This window comes from Durio zibethinus, chromosome 26, assembly GCF_047325235.1.
Source record: "Durio zibethinus cultivar Kanyao isolate XHJ-2024 chromosome 26, ASM4732523v1, whole genome shotgun sequence".
Taxonomy (NCBI): Eukaryota; Viridiplantae; Streptophyta; class Magnoliopsida; order Malvales; family Malvaceae; genus Durio; species Durio zibethinus.
Window position 1 is genome coordinate 1,246,776 of NC_143187.1, and position 18,961 is coordinate 1,265,736.

Genomic DNA, 18,961 nt, shown 5'->3' on the forward strand with positions numbered 1-18,961 from the left:
CCTTAAATGTTCCAAAGTCTCTGAGTAAATACATTGAGTAGTGTTTGTGTATGAATGTAAGGTAAGTCTTATTAATGGCATTTGATCAGATGAATTGGTCCATAGATTGTTCCTTGAATGGATAAAGTATGATGAATGAGAAGCCAAAGGACAGAAAAAGAAAGGGTTTGGGGCATCTTTTAAGATGAAAATCAGGTAGCCAAAAAACTCTAGAAAACCACATGTGTTCTAGGATGTGTCCATTCCATTAAAGAAATCCCACAAAAGCAGCCCGTGGTAGAAGGTAGCTGCTTTTTATCTTGGATTTTTTTGGTCAGAAGTTTATAGCCTTGAATATACCCCCAAAAAAAGGGCTAAATCTCAAAGACAAGAAATGTAAAAAGAGACAAAGAGTGGGAACTAAGAGAAGAAAAAGTAGGAAAGGTACATACTTGATGGGGGTATATGCAAGAAAAAAGAGGTACATGGACATGGGTGTTCCTCTTTTAAGTTTCAATCAAAATGTTTGACAAAACACACATGATGTCCACCTCCCCCTTTTCCTTTCTCTTTCTATCTCTCTCCAAGTCTTACAATATTATGACCCTGTAACTGTAAAACAGTGGTACTTGTTGTATATATTTCAGCTTTGGATTGCTGAGTGCATTTATTACAATATACATCAATATTTCACCTCTCTTTCTATCAACCCCACGAGAAGTAAATTCTCAAAACAAAAATGGAGCCTCCAAAATCAGAGCCATCTCTCTCTGAAACTTCAAGCATCATCTCAGTATCAAATGGCCCAGCTGCAAGCTTGAGAACCTCAATGGATAGCCAGAAAGAAGGAAAGCAACCAGAAGAAGAAGACCATGAGCACCAAGGAGATGTGAACTATGAGCATCTTGTATTGGATCTGAGCCTCTCCAAGAGAGATGACTCGAATTCGAATCAAGAGTTGAAGCCAGAACTCAATCTCATCGACTGTTTCAAGACTGATTCATCTGATGATCAAGATTCTTTGGAAACTCCTCAAGGTAATGAAGCTGAGCCTAGAGTATTTTCCTGTAACTATTGCCAAAGAAAATTCTATAGCTCACAGGCTCTAGGAGGGCACCAAAATGCACACAAGAGAGAAAGAACACTAGCAAAACGAGGGCAGCGGATTGGTGCAGCCTCTTTTGCAGCTTTCGGTCACCCCAATACACATCCTAGTCGATATTCTAGCATGGCTTCCCTTCCTTTGCATGGCTCTTTCCATAAATCACTTGGAATTCAAGTGCACTCTATGATCAACAAGCCATCTTTTGTTCCACCGGCACACATTTATGGGCATAGCGGATGGTCTAGACGGCCTATTGGCCAAAAACCGGCAATCGGGCATCTTTCAATGGAGAATTTTCATGAGGGAATTAATGCTGGATCATCAGCAAGTAATGGTGCCGCAAGATTCGAAAGTAATGTACGAAAGTTTGGTACAGCCTCGGAGGGGATGGCTGGATATTGGTGGGATAGTGTTAATCATTTCAACACTAAGCAAGATGAATTGAAGCTTGACTTGTCTTTGAAGCTCTAAGTAGTCTAGTTTTACTCTTCCTCTTCTTTTTTCCTTTGATTTTTAGTTGGACCTGTTGTAAATGCATTTTGGTTACGGAAATCTTCAAGAGATTTTGCTATTTGCAATTCTGAAGTTGGAAAAACTTTCCCAATTCTATAAAAACGTGAAAATGTGAACTTCAAAAGTTGCTTTACGCATTCTAATATATTTTAGCCAAATCCATGTCATTGAGTTTTCTTTGATTTAATGTATTTTTAATATGGACGATTCTTCGTCAATAAGTTAATATATTAACATTCAAGGACGTACATACGTGGTAGTATTCATTTTGAAGGCTAATATGTCAAAAAGAATTTTAGCCATTGAAGGCTGCTTTTCACACTACATATGCTTTTGAATTTTGAACTAGGTTTTGAGTTTCTCCGGTTCCTGAAGGATTAATATTCAATTTTTATTTTTTATCATTTAATATCATTCAAATAGATCGAATTTATATCTATTCTTTGAATTCAAATTTTAACAGTAATACTATAATTAACCACGGTAATGAATGCAAATTATTAAATTAGGGAATAAAAAGGAAGGAAAAAAGTTAAAGATATACTTAATTGAAATAAGCAATATATCATCAAGTGTTTGATTGTTTAGGGAACACGATCCAAAACATTGAGTACAAAAATTTCGTGTGGGATTACTTTTGGTTGTCATTTCAGAATATTGTTATTATATGTAACACATATGGTCCACTATAAGCGTATACAAATTGGATGGTTGTGATTGTCTCAAATGACAACATTTTTGACCCACTTGCAGTTGAAGAAATAGACCATCTCTATTGGAGGGAATGGACTTTGGATCAAATATTTGGGTTAGAGAAAGAAAATTGGGAGATAGGCTGGTGTAGCCATGTGACAGTAAGGCAAAATGGTGACCCTCAGCTATGAAATCACATCATTTCCCAATATTAAATTATGGGTAAAATCTTATTTGCCTTGATTTCTTACCTAAGTGATCTGTTTAATTGGGGTCCAATAAATAGTGGGTCCAGATCAATTTGATGGGTACAATCTAGATCATGTTAATCATTATTCGACAAAACATGATTTACCAAAATCAAGTAGAAAAGTAACAGAAAATCTCACTGTTAAGACAGTTTAATTTTCATGGAAAATCTCAGATTACCATGGGATTGGATAAAGTGAGTGAAAGTTCCCATTTTAAGCCATGTGGCAGAAATCAGATGGACTGTCAATTCCTTGCGTTGGAGTGGCTTTATCCTAGCTATTTTGCCAATAAAAAACTAGCAACCTTTGATTTTGCCTCTCAATTAAGAAACACTTTTAAAATCTTTTGGATTGAGTGATACATGAAAAACGTAGAGCTATCATTTCGCTAGGGTTTGGTGAAAAATTGAAGCAAGTAAGGAGTCTTCCCTCTCAATGTCCTGCAATAATTAAATTAATTACAGTATATTTTTTTTTTTTGCTTTTTGCAATATTGGGTTTTGACCTTTTACTCTATATGTTTTAGTTTCTTCATGGAATAATTCCAACTCTAAGAAATTGGAATAAAATAAGCAATGTGCTTTGCAAGTTCAGCTTTCAAAACAGTGGCATTGATCATGAGCGGAACAGCTCTGTGATAAAATATTTCTTACATATTAGAAGCAGGGAAAACTTCTCTCGTGGTTAGATAAGGATGCAATTTATGCACATCTACATCCCTTAACCTATCCTCATCACCTATGCCACTGCAGAGAGGCAAGCATCCATTATATCCTTGGGCAAATGGACTTGGTGCAGGAGTTGTATGCTTCGCTTGAAAAAAAAAAAAAAGAATCTTGCAACAATTCAATGGAAAATATGTTCTCATACCAGAAGGGCACTTCGATCATCTTTTGGCATCTTGAGAAGGTCCTCCAATCTCGTTCTCACCCTTTGGATCCTTTTGGGAAGCATCAGAAGCTGATGCCACAGTTCTTACTTTTCCTCGATCAACGTTTGGTGTTTGTTCAATGGATTTTTGTTTAGTAACCTTGTCTTGCTCCATGGATGATTTACTTTTGTCTTCACCAGTTTCACTAGCATTTTGCTGACTTTTACTAATGCTGCCTGCTGATTGTTTCTTTGATTCAACAACAATTTCCTTTACTGCCTCCTCTAGTTTACCTAGTCTCACTTTTACCTCCAAGAGCTCTGGATCAGTTGCAATTTGTTCCATCTGTTTAGCTGTCTCCTCTTCTTCTTGCTTCTTTTTATCTTCTTCTTGTTTCCTTTTTGCTTCTTCGTCTTCTTGCTTCTTTTTCTCCTCTAGCTCCTAAGGTGAATGAAACAGTCATAGGTGTTCAGAAAGTGAGTTCACAGATGGCAGGAGACACAATAAGGATGAAATAGTCATGAAAACCTATTCAAAGCCGAAAGCATAAGAAAAACAAGAAAATTTTAGTTACCACTTCCATTTTCCTCATTTCATAGCGAGCATATTGAGCTACCAAGTACACAGCTGTTACAAAAAATATATATATGTTATTTTAGATACCAGCACCAAACTAAGAGACATTCCATATAAAATCGGCAGACGTCAAACTTGTTAGTTGAGATACCCAATGAAGGCATGCAGGCAAAGAAGAGCTGTACTAGATGGAAATCTATCCTGAAAGAAAATTTAAGACATATGTAAGAATTAAACCCCAACAACTGTAAAAGATGCCAAGAAGTTAACTAAAGTATCAATCATGAGATAAGTAGATGCTTTCACTTCATAAAAATGATTTTACAAGATTCCATCCTCTCAGATTAAAAATATGCTGAGTTTGAGAATTTCATCAGTAATGCAAGGACTAGCAGATAAAAATTTCAGACACTATATCGCGCAAAATTTGCATTGAATGGAAGACCAATTAAGGTATAAAGGAAACCAAATCGAACCCATTGAACCTCTTAATTATAAAAAAAACCCAGAGTATCTTACACTAAATGTGGAATTGAGGAGAACAACAAGGTGCAAACAATATCATGTATTCTGCTTGCTAAGGAACTTGTACGTCTTATCAATTTCCACATCACATTCAATTGTATAATGAATAGTTTTGATAACCATGAACTTAAAACTATTCTTTTCTAGCAGCATTCTTGATTTTTATATATTTACCACTAAATCAACTAAGCAACCAATGCTAAAACAGAAAGTAACCATTTTAAGCATCAAATCTCATAATAAAGAAGGCAAACACTAAAGAAGGAAGCATGTTTGATGAAATGGCAAAGACAAGTCAAACCAAGAATCAGTCAAAAAAGTCCCAAAACCCATTGTTAAAAAAAAGTCAAACCCATTTAAAAATGAAGAACTAACGTTGGAGAAAATAAAAGTAATACCCAAATTTCTTTTTCTTAGGAGGATGAGTGAAGAGGATCTTAGCAGCAGTCATGAAGTCGAGATTTTCTAGCTGACGATACGACTCGTTGTAAGTGCTCACATTTGATTCAATCTTGCCATCAACGTTGTCCTTGTTGTTGTTCTTGTTATTTTTGCAGTCTTTGATAGTGCTGCAGAAGGGTCTTGTTCTAAGGAGGTTGAAATGGGTTAAGAATCGAGAACAAGCATTTTTGGTGCGAAACATTGTCTTTTGTTTTTCGTTCTTAAACCTCCACAGTAAAGCAATGCTAAGTGCAGTTGCTTAGACAATCCTTTGGATACCCGCTTAACTTCTAATCAGCAAAAGAACGAACAAGATTATAGCAAATACCCAAAACCCTCTCAATACCCTAAAAAAAACCCTTTATGATTCAATTTAAAGTGGAGAAACAGAACCTCTCTTAAGCATTAAATCAAACAGATGGTTTGCAAACTCACAGTAACTTATTATCATTAGGAAAAACAAGTAAGTTGCCTAGGATTAGGATATACTCTTAGTACGAAAACAAAATCAGCGGCAGACTTGTTTAACTGTCTTAGATTATGTAAACGAATGGGTGATTACCGAGGTGGATGGCCGTGGGGAGACTAGCTGTCTTCAGGAATGTAATACAAGATCTGAGGGTAGAACAGAGAACTACTCCAAATGTCGTGATTTTGGAAAATACATGTCAGTGGTTTTGATCGTCGTTTGTCGGTTATAAATTTCTAATTGAATTACTCGAATTAACTAAATTAAATTAAATTAAATTATTTTTATTATTTAAATTAAATGTATTAATTTTAAAAATTAATTTATAAAATTTAATTAAATTGATTCACTTAATTTTTGATTGCTTGAATAATAAAATATATTTAAATGAAATTATATTTTAAATTTTAAACTTTTTATATGTAAAAAAATTAAATAAAATTTTTAACAGAATATATAAATACTAAAATATTAAATTAAAAATTTTAATAATTTACAAAATAAACATATATTTTGAGTTTTATATTTAAATTTTATTATATTTTAATTAAAATTTTAATTAATTTAAATTTTAAATTAAATTAATTAAAATTTATTTAAAATTATTTTTAATAATAATTAAAATTAATTTAATAATTAATTGATTGAATTAAATAAATTTGATTGGTTGACTCTGGTAAAAGACAAAATTTTGAACACTACCGTTTTGATTTGATAGACTTGAAGGCCAAAGCCTGGTACAACTTGCAAGCCTACGGGGCCAATTTTATTCTTTTCGTCTCAAATATTTATTATATATTGATAATTATAAAATTTTAAAAAAATTAATTTTAATATATTTAATATTAAAATTTAATTTTTTTATAAATTTAAATTTTCAAAATTTTTAGTGTCAAAAAATAATATAATATAATTTTAAAATATAAAAAAATAAAAATTTTAAATATTCAAAAAATAAAATGATAAATAATTTTGAAATATTAAAAAAAAAGAAAAAAACAGAGATAGAAGGAGTAGTTGGAATTGGTAGCGGCAATAAAAGGCGAATTGATCTCAAATCAAGGAACCGATGAAGAAAATTAGACTTTTTTTAGTCATTGAAAGCATTTGCAGTATGGACCCATGTTTTAAGGACCATTTAAATTGGGGCTGATGCATGGCTCGACTATTCATCACTTGGGTCCAAGTTAGGTTACCAACTAACCAACCCAAAATTAGAAGGATCTCTTTCTCTCTCTTATACCCTTTTCGGCTCCATGATTGAAACAAAACTACTCTCATTTGAAAGTTGATTCATTTAGATGACATGACCACATTCTCACCCTTTTTATGGAAAACTTGTGCTCATATTAAGCCAATTATAGTATAATTAATTCTATAAAAATAAAATCATGCATTTTATCATTTAAAAAAACACATATATTATGTATAATACCTTCAAAAATATTACTATTTATTTATGTTATGTATCCATTTTTTTATTTCTAAAAATTAAAAAAAAAAAGTGTCGGCTACGAAATGGTACCTAAATTTATCAACTAAAAACAAAAGAGATTTCCTTCGTAGAGTATGCTTTAGCAGCAAAATAAATTTAAGAAGTTTCAATATTTTTATTTTAATTGAATAAATAATTATGTGCTCACAATTTAAATTGGTTCTCGAATATCATTTACTAAAAGGTGAGTTATTTATTTGATATCTAAATTATAATCAAATGTTTAATTTAATATCTAAATTTAAAAATATGTAATTAAGTGCTCAAATTTTGTTTTTGTTAAATTAGGGACACGTTATACTTTAGCTTCATGAAGTTAGAGAGATGTATAATATGGTTAACACAATATACTTTAGACTTTTAGGTACTAAATTGAGCATTTAATAATTATTTGAGTGACAAGTATTGAATTATCCCTTTATCAAATGCAACCCATACATATATATATTTATATATATATATACATGTAATTTTGAGTCTCAATATTATCTTTTTTGTTTTGTGAATTCTAATTGATAACTAAGCAAATTTGACTTGATATTGTGCAATTTTATTCACTTTTACTTATAGCAATCAAAAAGCCTTTATTTTCTCAAAAATAGATGGAGGCAAAGTTTAATTACCTAATCAAATATTTAATTATAGTTTGAGTATCAAATATATATATGTAATTATACCTTTACTAAATGCAACATATAAATGATTTATATTTGATACGTTATTAGTATATAAATTCTATATACTATCATTAAATAAGACAATACCATATAATTAATAAAGTGAATCAGATAATACTATCTTATTAATGAGTAAATTTTTAAAAAATGTATTAATTTTTTTATATTTCTTTTAAAAATTGATATTTATTTATTAATAAAGTGATATCATTCGATTTACTGATAATATATCAAATATAAAATCACATGTAAATATATATACATGTAACTTTGATTGTTAACGTTCTCATCATTTTTGTTTTGCGATTTTTTTTTTTAAGAAATTGCAAGTGTACTCTTTCATAATTTTAAACTTTTTTTAGCACAAAGCTTGCAAAATAATTAGCTAAAGCTTAGACATATTATTTCAAGGTCATACTTGTGTATGATATCTTTTTATTAGTATAAATTTTTTTTTAGTATTTTTTAAGTAAAAATTATAAAATAAAAGTTTATATGAATATAATAAAATGACAAAAATTTTTATCAGAAATTTGGAATAGTGTAAGACATATTTTGTATTCTAGATAATATAACAATATATTTTTTAATACTCTAACTTAAATATTAATTACTCTAAACTAATCAAATAAAAGAAAAGTCAAATCCTATTCAAAAAAAAAAAAGGAAAAATAAAATCAATATAGGATTAGTAAATTTAATAAAGAAATTTGGTCAAAACATTTTCCTCCCCATAAAAAATTAAGATTAAAATTTTAAATCATTGTAGTAGTAGATAGCTTTAATTATTTTTATGTGATTTACTTTGTTGCTCATGTATACCATGGCAGCCTATAATGACGCAACCAAGTCAACATTACAATTTCAAAGTTATTTGTTAATTCTTACCAAATGTCTTGGAAATTAGCCTTTTAAAGTGTAAAGCACGCTATTGCTTGACTTATAGCTACCTCAGTCTTGGGGCAAAATCATTATAACGGTCCATATATGACTTTAGCAACACATTTACACAATAAATACCCAATAGTCAAGGTTTTCTTTTTCCTTGATTTTTCGTACTGTTATACCTGAGTGGTCAGTCATCATCACTCAAGGTAAATCCATACTTTGAATCAGGGTTCATGAACACTTTGAAAGACTGAAAAATAACAAAATTTAATAGAAATTTTTTTCTTGAACAATTAAAAAAACTTTTTAAACGCTTTTTACGTATATAAAATTGATAAATTCATTTGTAATTTTTTAATATTTTTTTATAAGTGTATACATTCAAAAAGAAATTTTAAATCTATCGTTGATAACATTTTGATTATTAGATTATCAATGTTCACACATGGCTTCAATGTACTCAATTACTTATTTAACTTATCACATCATCATCCACAAAATATGAAAAAGATATTTAAATCATATATGCAACCATTTCCTTATTCTCTTTACTTTCTTATGCTTTACTTATCTTTGACCATATCCACCAATTGTGTTTTTTTATCACAACCATTTATTTTTATGGAGTTAATTTTTCCTTATGAAAAATTACAAATTGTACCTTATGTCTTTCTAACTAAGAAAATTAAGTTCAAGTTTTTCATATAAAAATTCAAGATGACATAAACAAATCTCACGTCAAAGATTTCATACTTTTGAAATTAACACCAACAAAGAATTATTAGTAAAATTTATATTGAAAATTATCGTCAAGCCAAACAAACTAACAAATTAAATTAAATCTTTAATCGATCGATCCTAATTAGAATCATATGTTAATCAATATCATCTCATGAGGCAGGTCCCATCTTCCATGTGTGCACCTAAAATAAAATCATGAAAAGTCACTCCTTTTCTTTTAAAAAAAACTATAGAACACAAAATTAATAACCATAATAATATAATATGATACCCCTTTTTAATTTTCTTAAACAAATCTCACAATGGCAATCCTCGTAATTTTTCCAAAACTCCAAGCCCTATTATTCAAACCCAGGATTTTATATATCAACCTTAGCCTAAATAAAAAAATTCCGGTGCGGCACTGTCTGCCGCCGATGGTGCCCATAATCAGAAGATTCTCATTCTCTTTCCCAGATTTCAGAGTTTTAAAAATCAAAACCTTATATTAAAATTTTTTTGAAGAAGAAACATTAATTTTTTTTTATATTCCGTTAGCAATCTTATTCATTAACTATCATTTTCATCACATAAAAAAAATAGCCTAAGTACTAAGGTTGATTTTGGTTTGTTTGAAGAAATTAAAGATGTTGTGTCGAAAAAATTCGAGTTGCAAGGAGACAGGATCAGTACCAGTGTATCTCAATGTGTATGATCTAACACCAATTAATGGCTATGCATATTGGTTTGGACTTGGGGTTTATCATTCTGGTGTTCAAGGTTAGTTTTCTTGGTACCATTTAACATTCCTTCTGTTTCTTACTTGTTTTATATGTTTTTGTACTTCTTCTACTTATAGAAGTTAGATCTATCGGTACTTAAGTTGTCTGAAATCTGGCTTGGTGTTCATTGATGTTAAAAGGGTAGTTATGTATGATGTTAGATCCATGAAAAAACAGAAACCTTAGCCGACTGAAGTGAGGTCGAAGAAAAAGACTTCGGGTAGTTTTTTTTTTTTTTTATACAAATCTGCTGAATTTGTGTTTTGTTGTTTTTGTTGGGGGCAGTTCATGGGGTTGAGTATGCGTATGGAGCTCATGAATATCCAACAACTGGAATATTTGAAGCAGAACCAAAACAAAGTGATGGGTTCACGTTTAGGAAATCAATCTTGATTGGAAAAACGGATTTGGGGCCTGAAGATGTGAGGGGAGTAATGGAGGATTTAGCAGAGGAGTACAAAGGAAATGCCTACAATTTAATCACCAAAAACTGTAACCATTTCTGCAATGATGCTTGCATCAGGTTGACTGGCAATCCAATCCCAAGTTGGGTTAATCGCCTTGCTAGAATTGGTAACTTTTTTTCTTTTGTAATTTCATTTTTTTCAGCATACCAACTGTCATTTGATTTCTTTTTTTCCTTTGTAAATGAGATAGTTGAAAGTGAATTGAGCCAATGCAGAACCTGAATTCAGTTGATTTATGTAAAAACATTCATTTTAAAGGATAATGTATAATTGAATGTTGTCATGTGTTGTTAATTGTAGGATTCTTCTGCAACTGTGTTCTTCCAGGGACTTTAAATGCAACCAAAATAGTCCAGCATCACCATAGAATTGAAGATAAGCCATGTGAAGGAGAAAAGAAGAAATTGACAAGCGAGTCTAACAGATTCACATCTTCTTCAAATTCTTCTTCCTCTTCAAATTCATCTCCCTCAATCACCCAAACTCGGGGTAGAAGCAGAGGCAGAAGCAGACGTTCACTTCCCCCACCTTCACCTATGATTCTTGCTCCTTCATCACCTTGATGATGATCTACATTTGGGACAGCTTTTACTGAATCAAATGCTCAAAGCAAATTATTAATCATTTTTTTTTTTTTAACTTTTGCATTATTTTTTCTTGGTGAATTCATGATGCTAACATTGTCTTGAGAAATCTTGCAGGCATGATATCTGTACATCACATGTGTATGTTATCAATTTTCTTGGCAAATGATGTTTCGTGTCCGCAAATATCATCTAACATCATCTCCTTTTCTTGCTTTTCTTGTAGCCACAAAATATTGTTCCCTTCAAGTATGGCATGTTCATTACCCTACACCCCCTTCTTCTTCCAATGCAAAACTATGTAATTTGATCCAGTCATCAATCAACCAAGTCGCTAATATTATTGTTTCAAACCAAATGTTTCAATTTTCTTTAATCATTTTGGTACTTACCAAAACAAACAGAAGCATAAGGGTAAAAAAGAAAAAAAAAAAAAAGCAATTTAATTTCCACTATAAGTCTATGAGCTATGCACCTTATGTGAAGTTCAATTTTTTTGAAGGAAAATCAGAGTCCTGCTCCTAAATAATAATAGATCAATGGAGATTTCAATTTGCTGAAAAGTGAAATGTAAACCTTGATTTGATATTTTATTCAATTTTGATTGACCTTGTACTCAATTATTACATGCGATGCTCGTATGCTTAGATGGCAAAAAGAAGGAAGCATCGAATCAATTTCAATCTATTGTTGTCACTTTATTTGATTTGATATATGTTGAACTTAGCTTCTTTTTTTTTTTTTTTTTTCTCTGGATACTGCTCAAAATTGAAAGCAACATTTGACTCATTGATGACAAAGCACTCTTCATTTTTTTTCTACTTTTATGCTTTTTCATAGCTGTTTTTGGTCTCTTTAGCTTTTTCCCAAAGCATAGGTTATCTTACCAAACTTTAGTTCCCTCAAATATGTATCCCACGACCCACGTTATGCTTTGGAATCATTGACTTCTTCGCCAAGATTTAGCGCTTTGTGAATACGACATTTAGTTTAATTAATTCATTTAATTATCTTTAAAAATAATATTCAATAAATTTAAAAATTAAATTTTAATACTTATAAAATTTTTATAATTTGATCTTTTATATAAAAAAAAAAATTAATGAGATCAGTAAAATTTTGTTGGGAAGAATAGTTCTTTAGCATCATTAAAGGTTCTTGGAATCATCTTTTTTCTAAAGTGCCTATCATGGAGTTGGCACATAATTTGCTCATGTCCATATGTACTAAGATCACATTCTTTTTCTTTTCTTTTTTTTTTTTAAAAAGGTTTGAAGAGATTTTATTAATGTAATTTAATTACAAAATTCCATAACCAGAAAAAAAGAAAGTCCAACAAACACTTTTATACCATTGCACACTTTCATAATTGAAGGATATTAGTACCCTTTTACTTCAGCTTATTTATAACATTATTATACCAGCACCAATACTTCAGCACTGCTATAGCATTTGCCCTATTTTGGCAAAACTACGGTTACAAGCAAACAGATATAATTTGGGCTCAACTCAACACCAAACGAAAACCGATTCCACCAATTGGCCATAGGTCCCTGGTCAAGCTTTTATTCAAAGGAAAAATCTTTAGCCAAAACATGCTTAGGAGCTAATGACCTACTTTTTTCATAGTATGATTTCTGCTTGATTGTTAGTTGGCTTAGAAGAAAATGCAGCCTTAAAAAATTCCAACCACCCAAATGCTCCAAATAAATTCTTTCTTTTCATTCAAACATCAAACACTCATCAGAAACGAATAAATGGCAAACTTTCCAGCACAAGTAGACCATGAGATTTTAGTCCCAGTGAGATGACCACACCTGTCTAAAAGGAAATGGATATATGCAGATATATGGCAACAAGGAAAAGCATCCAACTTATGTATGACTTTGCATTTGGTTAAATCCAAATCATATGCTCCAAAAGGTTACCTAAAGTTTGCTTGTCCATGAGAAGCATGACAAATGTAAGGCCCTTTTCACAGGCATGATATGTATTTTATAGTGATATGTAACTATCAAGCATAAGACAGAGCTGTTTCTATCAGATACGTTTCATGCAAAGAATTGGCAGAGCTAATCCAATACAGGAACAGTGATAGCACAATGACACACTTTAAAAAGTACATTTCCTTGATGAAGTTGCTCAAATCCACACCATGCCTACCAAACTTGATGTCCAGCAGATTGCTTGGTGGTGCCCTAAGAAATTTGTTTTTAACTTAAAATGCTGGCTGTGGATGGCTGTCCAATACAGGCACATAAACAGCAGCGTTTGTGATATACCTGGCAATGAGAATGGTCTTTACAGAGCTCTTTGAAAGAATATTACCAATTTGGTTGATGAAATTGACTTTCAAAGAGCAGATGATATGATAAAAGAGAAAATGGTTGCTACAATCCATCCTTTAAGGATCATCCTCAATGGTTGTAGGTGCTTGGCATCATTAGCTCAGGCATGACTGCAATGAAGCCAACACCTGTTACAACAGACTGGGGAGACAGGGGAACCAGTTGCAGGGAGATTTTGTCATGTATTCAATTGTTGTTATTTCGGCCAAGATATGCTATGCAAGAAAAAAGCACCCCTTCGAAAGTGTGGCTGAATTTATATAAATGAGATAAATCAAAATAAAAATCAGACAAATCTAACATCTTTGTAATCTAATAAATAGTTTTGTCCATAATATAATATCACAATCCATCTGCTTTGAAGATCAAGTCAAATTATTATAATAAATCTAGTTGCGCACAGTTTAGAAGTATTAATGATGAACACCATAACAGAAATACAATTCAATATATTGAGTGTCTGCATAATATTTGTAACAAGAAGATGTAATTTTGGAAGGCAAGTTTCTGAGAAGACTTTAACATTCTGAAGTAAAAAGATATAAAAAGCAGCTGGAGAAGCATGGTTCCACAATTTGAACATTCCTGACAAAAAATTATTCACAATAATTTTGATTAAAGAATGGCACACTTAGACAAATTTTCAAGTCGGCTTATTAATGCCCCACCCCCCCCCCCCCCCACCCCCTTGCCCTAAAAAAAAAAAAAAACTCATGCAAGGCTATAGAAGAAGGGAACAAAGAAAAGGAAGAGGGTTTGGACTTTAAAAAGCACCTGCTTTGATACTGGTGGAGTTTACTGCTGAGAATCAAGTTGACTAAACCAAATAAGATTTTAGCTCTGCTTCGCCTGCATCCACTCTACAAAATTGTCCAGGATCAACGGCCAAGCAAGGTCGGGATTATAATTACTAAGGCCTGGGAAACTTATCTGTCAAAATATCAAAAAGGAAAAAAGTTAAACACTGGCTGAATTATTAACAGGTGGATCTCCAACAAGACAAATGGCTGATAGCTAAGTTATTATGCCAAACAATGTTCAAGCATGCAAGTAGCAATTGAGTGTACAAGATGAATGAGAATTTTTCGCTAGAACTACAAGATTTTATCCTTTTCCTTTCTTGTCCTCCATCTCTTTTCAGATGATAAATTAAAAAAAAAAAAATTACTGTATTATCTAAATTAACTATTGAATTGTAATTTGCATCGACCCATAATTTATCATATAGAACTGAAAAGATCAATAGTTTCTACTATCTATATTGTCCCAATTTTTATGCCAAAGAAAGTCATTCTCTGTGTTGTCAAGCAGTGAGCAGGGCATCACATTCTCGGTTACCCCTTTACTAAGAAGTATGTTATTTGAAAGATATTGGTATAATTCACTCCAGATTTTTTTTTTTTTTCATTAGGTTGTGTCTGTGTGAGCATACCTTATGAAATGTGTACAGAATTATTCACTGACCCTATTTTTTGTTATGGAGCATTTAAATTTCAGAAACACCATAGAAATTCCATAACAAGGATAAACTGTGATGTACCTCATTACAGAATCGGAAAACGCCCATCCATTGATCCATGTTTATGACTTTATAATCACTCTGAATCTGCAATAACAACACAAGCATAGTAGGAGAAATATTTTCTCTTCCTCTTTTTGAGGTTAAGATAGAAGGGTAAGTTTAGAAATATAGCATCACATAATGAGCAACTTTTCTCTGTAATCTAGCCTATCAAGTTGTTAGATTCATTTCTACAAACCTATAAGTCAGAAGATTGACCCTATTTTCTACCGCAAATGTTGAAAGGCCCATCAGTATAGCAATGTTGCCCAATCTTAAAATAGACTACAAAGAATTTTTTTTAACATTTATAGTACAGAATCCTCGCAGCTAAAACTGAAATGAACTCATTCCCCAAAATAACATAAGAAGATGTGCATGTATAAATGGTAACATCCAGGAAATCAAGAACATAAAACATAAGCAGCTGCAATCTCTGACGTAAAATGCTATAATTCTCGCAACCCACCTTCAAATACTCAATAAAATAGTCAACCTGCGCACGGAATTGGGATCCTAAAACAATATCCAGCAATTGGCATATGCTCTCTATGTCTATACTCTTTTGTTTCTCCTCTGCAGCAATAAATTTGAGAAAGTAAGCAGGAGCTCAATGAGAAAAAAAGAGTGTTTAGACATCCAGAACACAAGCCACAATATTATCGAAATACCTGTCAGGCAATAGCGGAATGAATAGGAATAGAAATCCACAAAGTTCGATGGTCTCCTGACCTATTGAATATGAAAAGAGAACATCAGCACTTTTACGGACTTTTCCAGCATAATTATCATTCATATTAAACATGCTTTCATATATCAAGATGTTCTCAATTTTCTACCTCCTTCTCTAGCTCTGGGAGGGCCTTCCTTAATTTACTTACAGTGTCAGCCCTCAGTGCTTTCAATCCTCTGCGCCATTCCTCCTATAAAGATAAGATTTAAATGTCATTTTCAACAGATAATTTAACGACAAACATGTATAAAAACATACAAATACATATACACATATATAAAGAGAGAGCTTGGGATTTAAGGAACCAATAATTAATCCAATACACAGTATAATGCATCAGCCAACATATATCCAAGCTATCATGATACTCTCAATGAGGATCATAACTGTCTTAGGAAGAAGAAACTCCTGTCTACAAAACTTAATGTTTTTTCATTTCACAAAAAAAAAAAAAGGAAAGTCATGTTACAAAACTTTTTTTTTTCCACTAAAACTTAACATATTTTCACAACTCCAAATATCATGACCAAATCACAGAGAATGGAAACTTATGAAAATGATTTCCACTCAAGACCAAAAAAATGGCAATTAACAAAATAATAGATGAAAACAGAAATTCAGGCATCCCCATACAACCTACATGCTGAAGTCAACCTAAAAGGAGAGAATATAAACTTGATTATTTTATATGACTGCACCTTGACAAAGAAGAAACAAAATCAGAGGACATGGAACCTAATAGCAATGTTGTTCAATGGAAATATAATAGATAACACTAACGGTTAAAATTATACAAGTAAATGGAGATGGTACAACAAAAATCCTTACCAGGGTAAAGTATCCTTGTTTTTCAGCTTTCATTTTCCTGACAAATGCAGATATAGCTTCAACTCAAAAGCTTAGGATAAAATTTAAAATTGAGTCATCAAACAAGTTTATATGATACTTACCAAGCAAGCATCAAGATCCTAACATCTGTGTGATCAACTTCCATATTGAAACATAGAGTTTCAATCCCTTCTGGGCTGTTCAAATAACATATCATAATATTATAATGCTTTCAAAATAGTCAAGAAAAACATTAGTTTCTGTAATGATGATACTAATTATGAATAACCATCACTTTATAAATTTAAAAAAAATTGTAATTCAATTTTCAACATCCTTATTTTAGCTGTGCAGTGAGTCTTTACACAGTATTACGGATTTCTAGAGTAAAGTTAACTAATTTTAGTGCATGACCCCCACAACTTATCCATCATTATCTAGGCTCTTCTATTCTATGTTGCTCTAACTCTTCAACATCCTTAAAGTATCAATGTCTGACACATCTAATGGACATAAATAAGTACAGAGTTCCAACCTTGCAAGGGAAAACTTAAAAAGGATGGTATTTATCCTTTCTGGAGCTTGGAGGCATATCCATATTCGGCACTCTCTACCGAGTCCGAGCAACAGAGGGACTTAGCTAGTGCATAGAACCAGTTAGCTTGAATTGTTAGCTTTTGGAGTAGTTGATCATCCAATCATTCTATAAATTGATACAAGCAAAATTACACTCTACATAAATTGATACAAGCAATAATTTCAGATTTCATCAACGGGGAAGTGGCCCATGTCATGTAAATTATATCAGTCAGACTGGACTATACTTGCAAAAGCCCATATATTCAGACGGGCTAGGATCGCTGATATGTATATGGAATATAAGTGAACAAAATTTCATATGGATTGATCACTCTAATAGTTCTACTAAATAAAATTAACACAACAAAATTTGTAAGTTCGAGGATATTGACTGAAATTTACAAAATTTTAAGAAGCAAAATTATCTGAAAAATGGTTGATGTAACAAACTAGTAAACATCAAAATCCATATGATACCAATGAAATTTTCCATAGTTACAAAGGTAAATACCAGAAGACCTATTGGCCCTTACTCAAGGAGTCAAGGTAAATACCAAAACTACGAAATTACAAATTGAATTGCATATTCCACTAAGAACTTACTCAATCATACCAGAAGACCTATTGGCATAAGAATAAAATAGGTTGTCAATCCGTTCCATCTCTTTTGAAGATGCCTTACTTGAAGCTGAGAAATATAAAACAGAGTGTCAACTCATTACTTACACTATCTTAGAACAGCATAGCTAATAAATTTGAAAAATAATGTGAAAGCATTCTAACTACATATTCTACAATGAGGTCTCAACTTTCATTCAAGGATTAGGAGCTTTATATCATCATTTAGGGTAGGCTTAGGTAAATTACATGTTAATGAAAGACCAAGTTGAACTATGGTTAGTAGTATCTTGAGGAAAATGTATTAGGGTTATCATGATTGGCATCCTTGGTTGGAGCAAATGCTTGCTTTAACAGATTAGATTTTGTAACTCTAACGTTCCTATAGTTCTAAAATGAACCCGCGGCAGAGGAAGATTTTCCACTATGTTGAATCCGAGCCTAGAAGCCCCATCTTTCAACAGGTAGATCATAGATGCAACAGAATTTCTTCTCAATTATGCTAAAGGATTTTCTTTCGAATTTTCAACTTCTCTTACAAAACCATGATTTTCCACCACGCTTTTAAGAGTTAACTACCTTAAAGAATGCACTTAACCTATTACCTAGCCTCAAGATTGACATGTTGTGTTCTCTTCAAAGTTCAAACGCCAAACTTTTATCTCCTCGTATCCTATCTAAGGATCTAAGGATTTTTGTCCTTCATTTTCCATTTCTTGTCTATCATTTTTTTGGAGAATTAATTTCACAACTAAACCCCCAATCCTTTTACTCGATTCACTTTTCTTGATAGCTAATCATTATCAACTAAATCCACCAAAATTACAGAATCTTAATTATGAACACAAATTATGCAAAAATTAAATCATTTTACAAAAATCAACCAGAGAATTAAAAAACAAAAATAATATATTTAGCAATCAAAATTTTGAAACAACATAAAGAAAAGCAAGAAAAAAAAAAGAGGAGGGTTGGGGGAGTACCGGTGCGAAAGAGATCGGAGGGAGAATAAGGAATCGGATTGGTTGAATTGGGTTGACCCGCTTTCTTGGATGCAGAGCGACGCATCATAAACAAAAAAATGGAAGCTTCGTCGCTCAAAAAAAAAAAAAAAAGAACAATTAGCTTAATAATATGGCTAACGCCAATTGGCCTTTATTACTATATTTTTTTCACCCACTTCTTCTCTACTATTTATATAGCCTCCTAGCAAGAGAATGTTTATTAAAGAATAATAATTACTACTTTTTTATGAAAA

General features: G+C 31.8%; 4 protein-coding genes across 7 annotated transcripts; 2 read left to right on the forward strand and 2 right to left on the reverse strand.

Moving 5' to 3' along the window:
• The first annotated feature begins 262 nt into the window (after nucleotides 1-262).
• Nucleotides 263-1,740, forward strand: LOC111318510 (zinc finger protein 1-like). Its single transcript, XM_022921372.2, has one exon. It carries the CDS (start codon nucleotides 719-721, stop codon nucleotides 1,553-1,555), a length of 837 nt encoding a protein of 278 aa, XP_022777107.2. The 5' UTR covers nucleotides 263-718; the 3' UTR covers nucleotides 1,556-1,740.
• Nucleotides 1,741-3,083: 1,343 nt separating this feature from the next.
• LOC111274392 (uncharacterized) lies at nucleotides 3,084-5,641 on the reverse strand. Its single transcript, XM_022859009.2, has 5 exons — nucleotides 5,517-5,641; nucleotides 4,912-5,244; nucleotides 4,140-4,189; nucleotides 3,987-4,039; nucleotides 3,084-3,853 (listed from the first exon to the last, which is right to left on the reverse strand). Exons 2-5 carry the CDS (start codon nucleotides 5,154-5,156, stop codon nucleotides 3,428-3,430), a joined length of 774 nt encoding a protein of 257 aa, XP_022714744.2. The 5' UTR covers nucleotides 5,157-5,244; nucleotides 5,517-5,641; the 3' UTR covers nucleotides 3,084-3,427.
• A 3,977-nt stretch (nucleotides 5,642-9,618) lies between these two features.
• On the forward strand, nucleotides 9,619-11,202 carry LOC111318511 (deSI-like protein At4g17486). 2 transcript variants are annotated; one of them, XM_022921373.2, is made up of 3 exons: nucleotides 9,619-9,983; nucleotides 10,271-10,558; nucleotides 10,753-11,202. In XM_022921373.2, exons 1-3 carry the CDS (start codon nucleotides 9,851-9,853, stop codon nucleotides 11,013-11,015), a joined length of 684 nt encoding a protein of 227 aa, XP_022777108.2. In that variant the 5' UTR covers nucleotides 9,619-9,850; the 3' UTR covers nucleotides 11,016-11,202. The 2 variants fall into 2 exon arrangements, with proteins under 2 accessions (XP_022777108.2, XP_089611837.1); XM_089755711.1 differs by having other exon boundaries at nucleotides 9,622-9,983; nucleotides 10,780-11,202.
• Nucleotides 11,203-12,900: 1,698 nt separating this feature from the next.
• LOC111274393 (uncharacterized) lies at nucleotides 12,901-18,870 on the reverse strand. Of its 3 annotated transcripts, none has more exons than XM_022859012.2 (10): nucleotides 18,687-18,870; nucleotides 17,689-17,773; nucleotides 16,629-16,703; nucleotides 16,507-16,543; nucleotides 15,785-15,868; nucleotides 15,617-15,677; nucleotides 15,415-15,521; nucleotides 14,925-14,990; nucleotides 14,159-14,314; nucleotides 12,901-13,634 (listed from the first exon to the last, which is right to left on the reverse strand). In XM_022859012.2, the coding sequence occupies exons 1-9, from the start codon at nucleotides 18,772-18,774 to the stop codon at nucleotides 14,219-14,221; spliced, it is 699 nt and encodes a 232-aa protein (XP_022714747.2). In that variant the 5' UTR covers nucleotides 18,775-18,870; the 3' UTR covers nucleotides 12,901-13,634; nucleotides 14,159-14,218. The 3 variants fall into 3 exon arrangements, with proteins under 3 accessions (XP_022714747.2, XP_089611491.1, XP_022714746.2); XM_089755365.1 differs by having other exon boundaries at nucleotides 13,289-13,525; nucleotides 18,687-18,860; XM_022859011.2 differs by lacking the exon at nucleotides 12,901-13,634 and adding an exon at nucleotides 13,739-13,969 and having other exon boundaries at nucleotides 18,687-18,868.
• Between the last annotated feature and the right edge of the window lie 91 nt (nucleotides 18,871-18,961).

Coding starts and splice junctions, on each gene's coding strand:
- LOC111318510 (XM_022921372.2), top strand. CDS start 719: ATGGAGCCTCCAAAATCAGAGCCATCTCTCTCTGAAACTTCAAGCATC.
- LOC111274392 (XM_022859009.2), bottom strand. CDS start 5,156: ATGTTTCGCACCAAAAATGCTTGTTCTCGATTCTTAACCCATTTCAAC. Junction 4,190..4,911: donor CCTAAGAAAAAGAAATTTGG/GTATTACTTTTA, acceptor ATTTTCTTTCAG/GATAGATTTCCATCTAGTAC. Junction 3,854..3,986: donor AAATGAGGAAAATGGAAGTG/GTAACTAAAATT, acceptor CATTCACCTTAG/GAGCTAGAGGAGAAAAAGAA.
- LOC111318511 (XM_022921373.2), top strand. CDS start 9,851: ATGTTGTGTCGAAAAAATTCGAGTTGCAAGGAGACAGGATCAGTACCA. Junction 9,984..10,270: donor TTATCATTCTGGTGTTCAAG/GTTAGTTTTCTT, acceptor TGTTGGGGGCAG/TTCATGGGGTTGAGTATGCG. Junction 10,559..10,752: donor TAATCGCCTTGCTAGAATTG/GTAACTTTTTTT, acceptor TGTTAATTGTAG/GATTCTTCTGCAACTGTGTT.
- LOC111274393 (XM_022859012.2), bottom strand. CDS start 18,774: ATGATGCGTCGCTCTGCATCCAAGAAAGCGGGTCAACCCAATTCAACC. Junction 16,544..16,628: donor AGGATCTTGATGCTTGCTTG/GTAAGTATCATA, acceptor TGCATTTGTCAG/GAAAATGAAAGCTGAAAAAC. Junction 14,991..15,414: donor ATTTTATTGAGTATTTGAAG/GTGGGTTGCGAG, acceptor TTGTTATTGCAG/ATTCAGAGTGATTATAAAGT.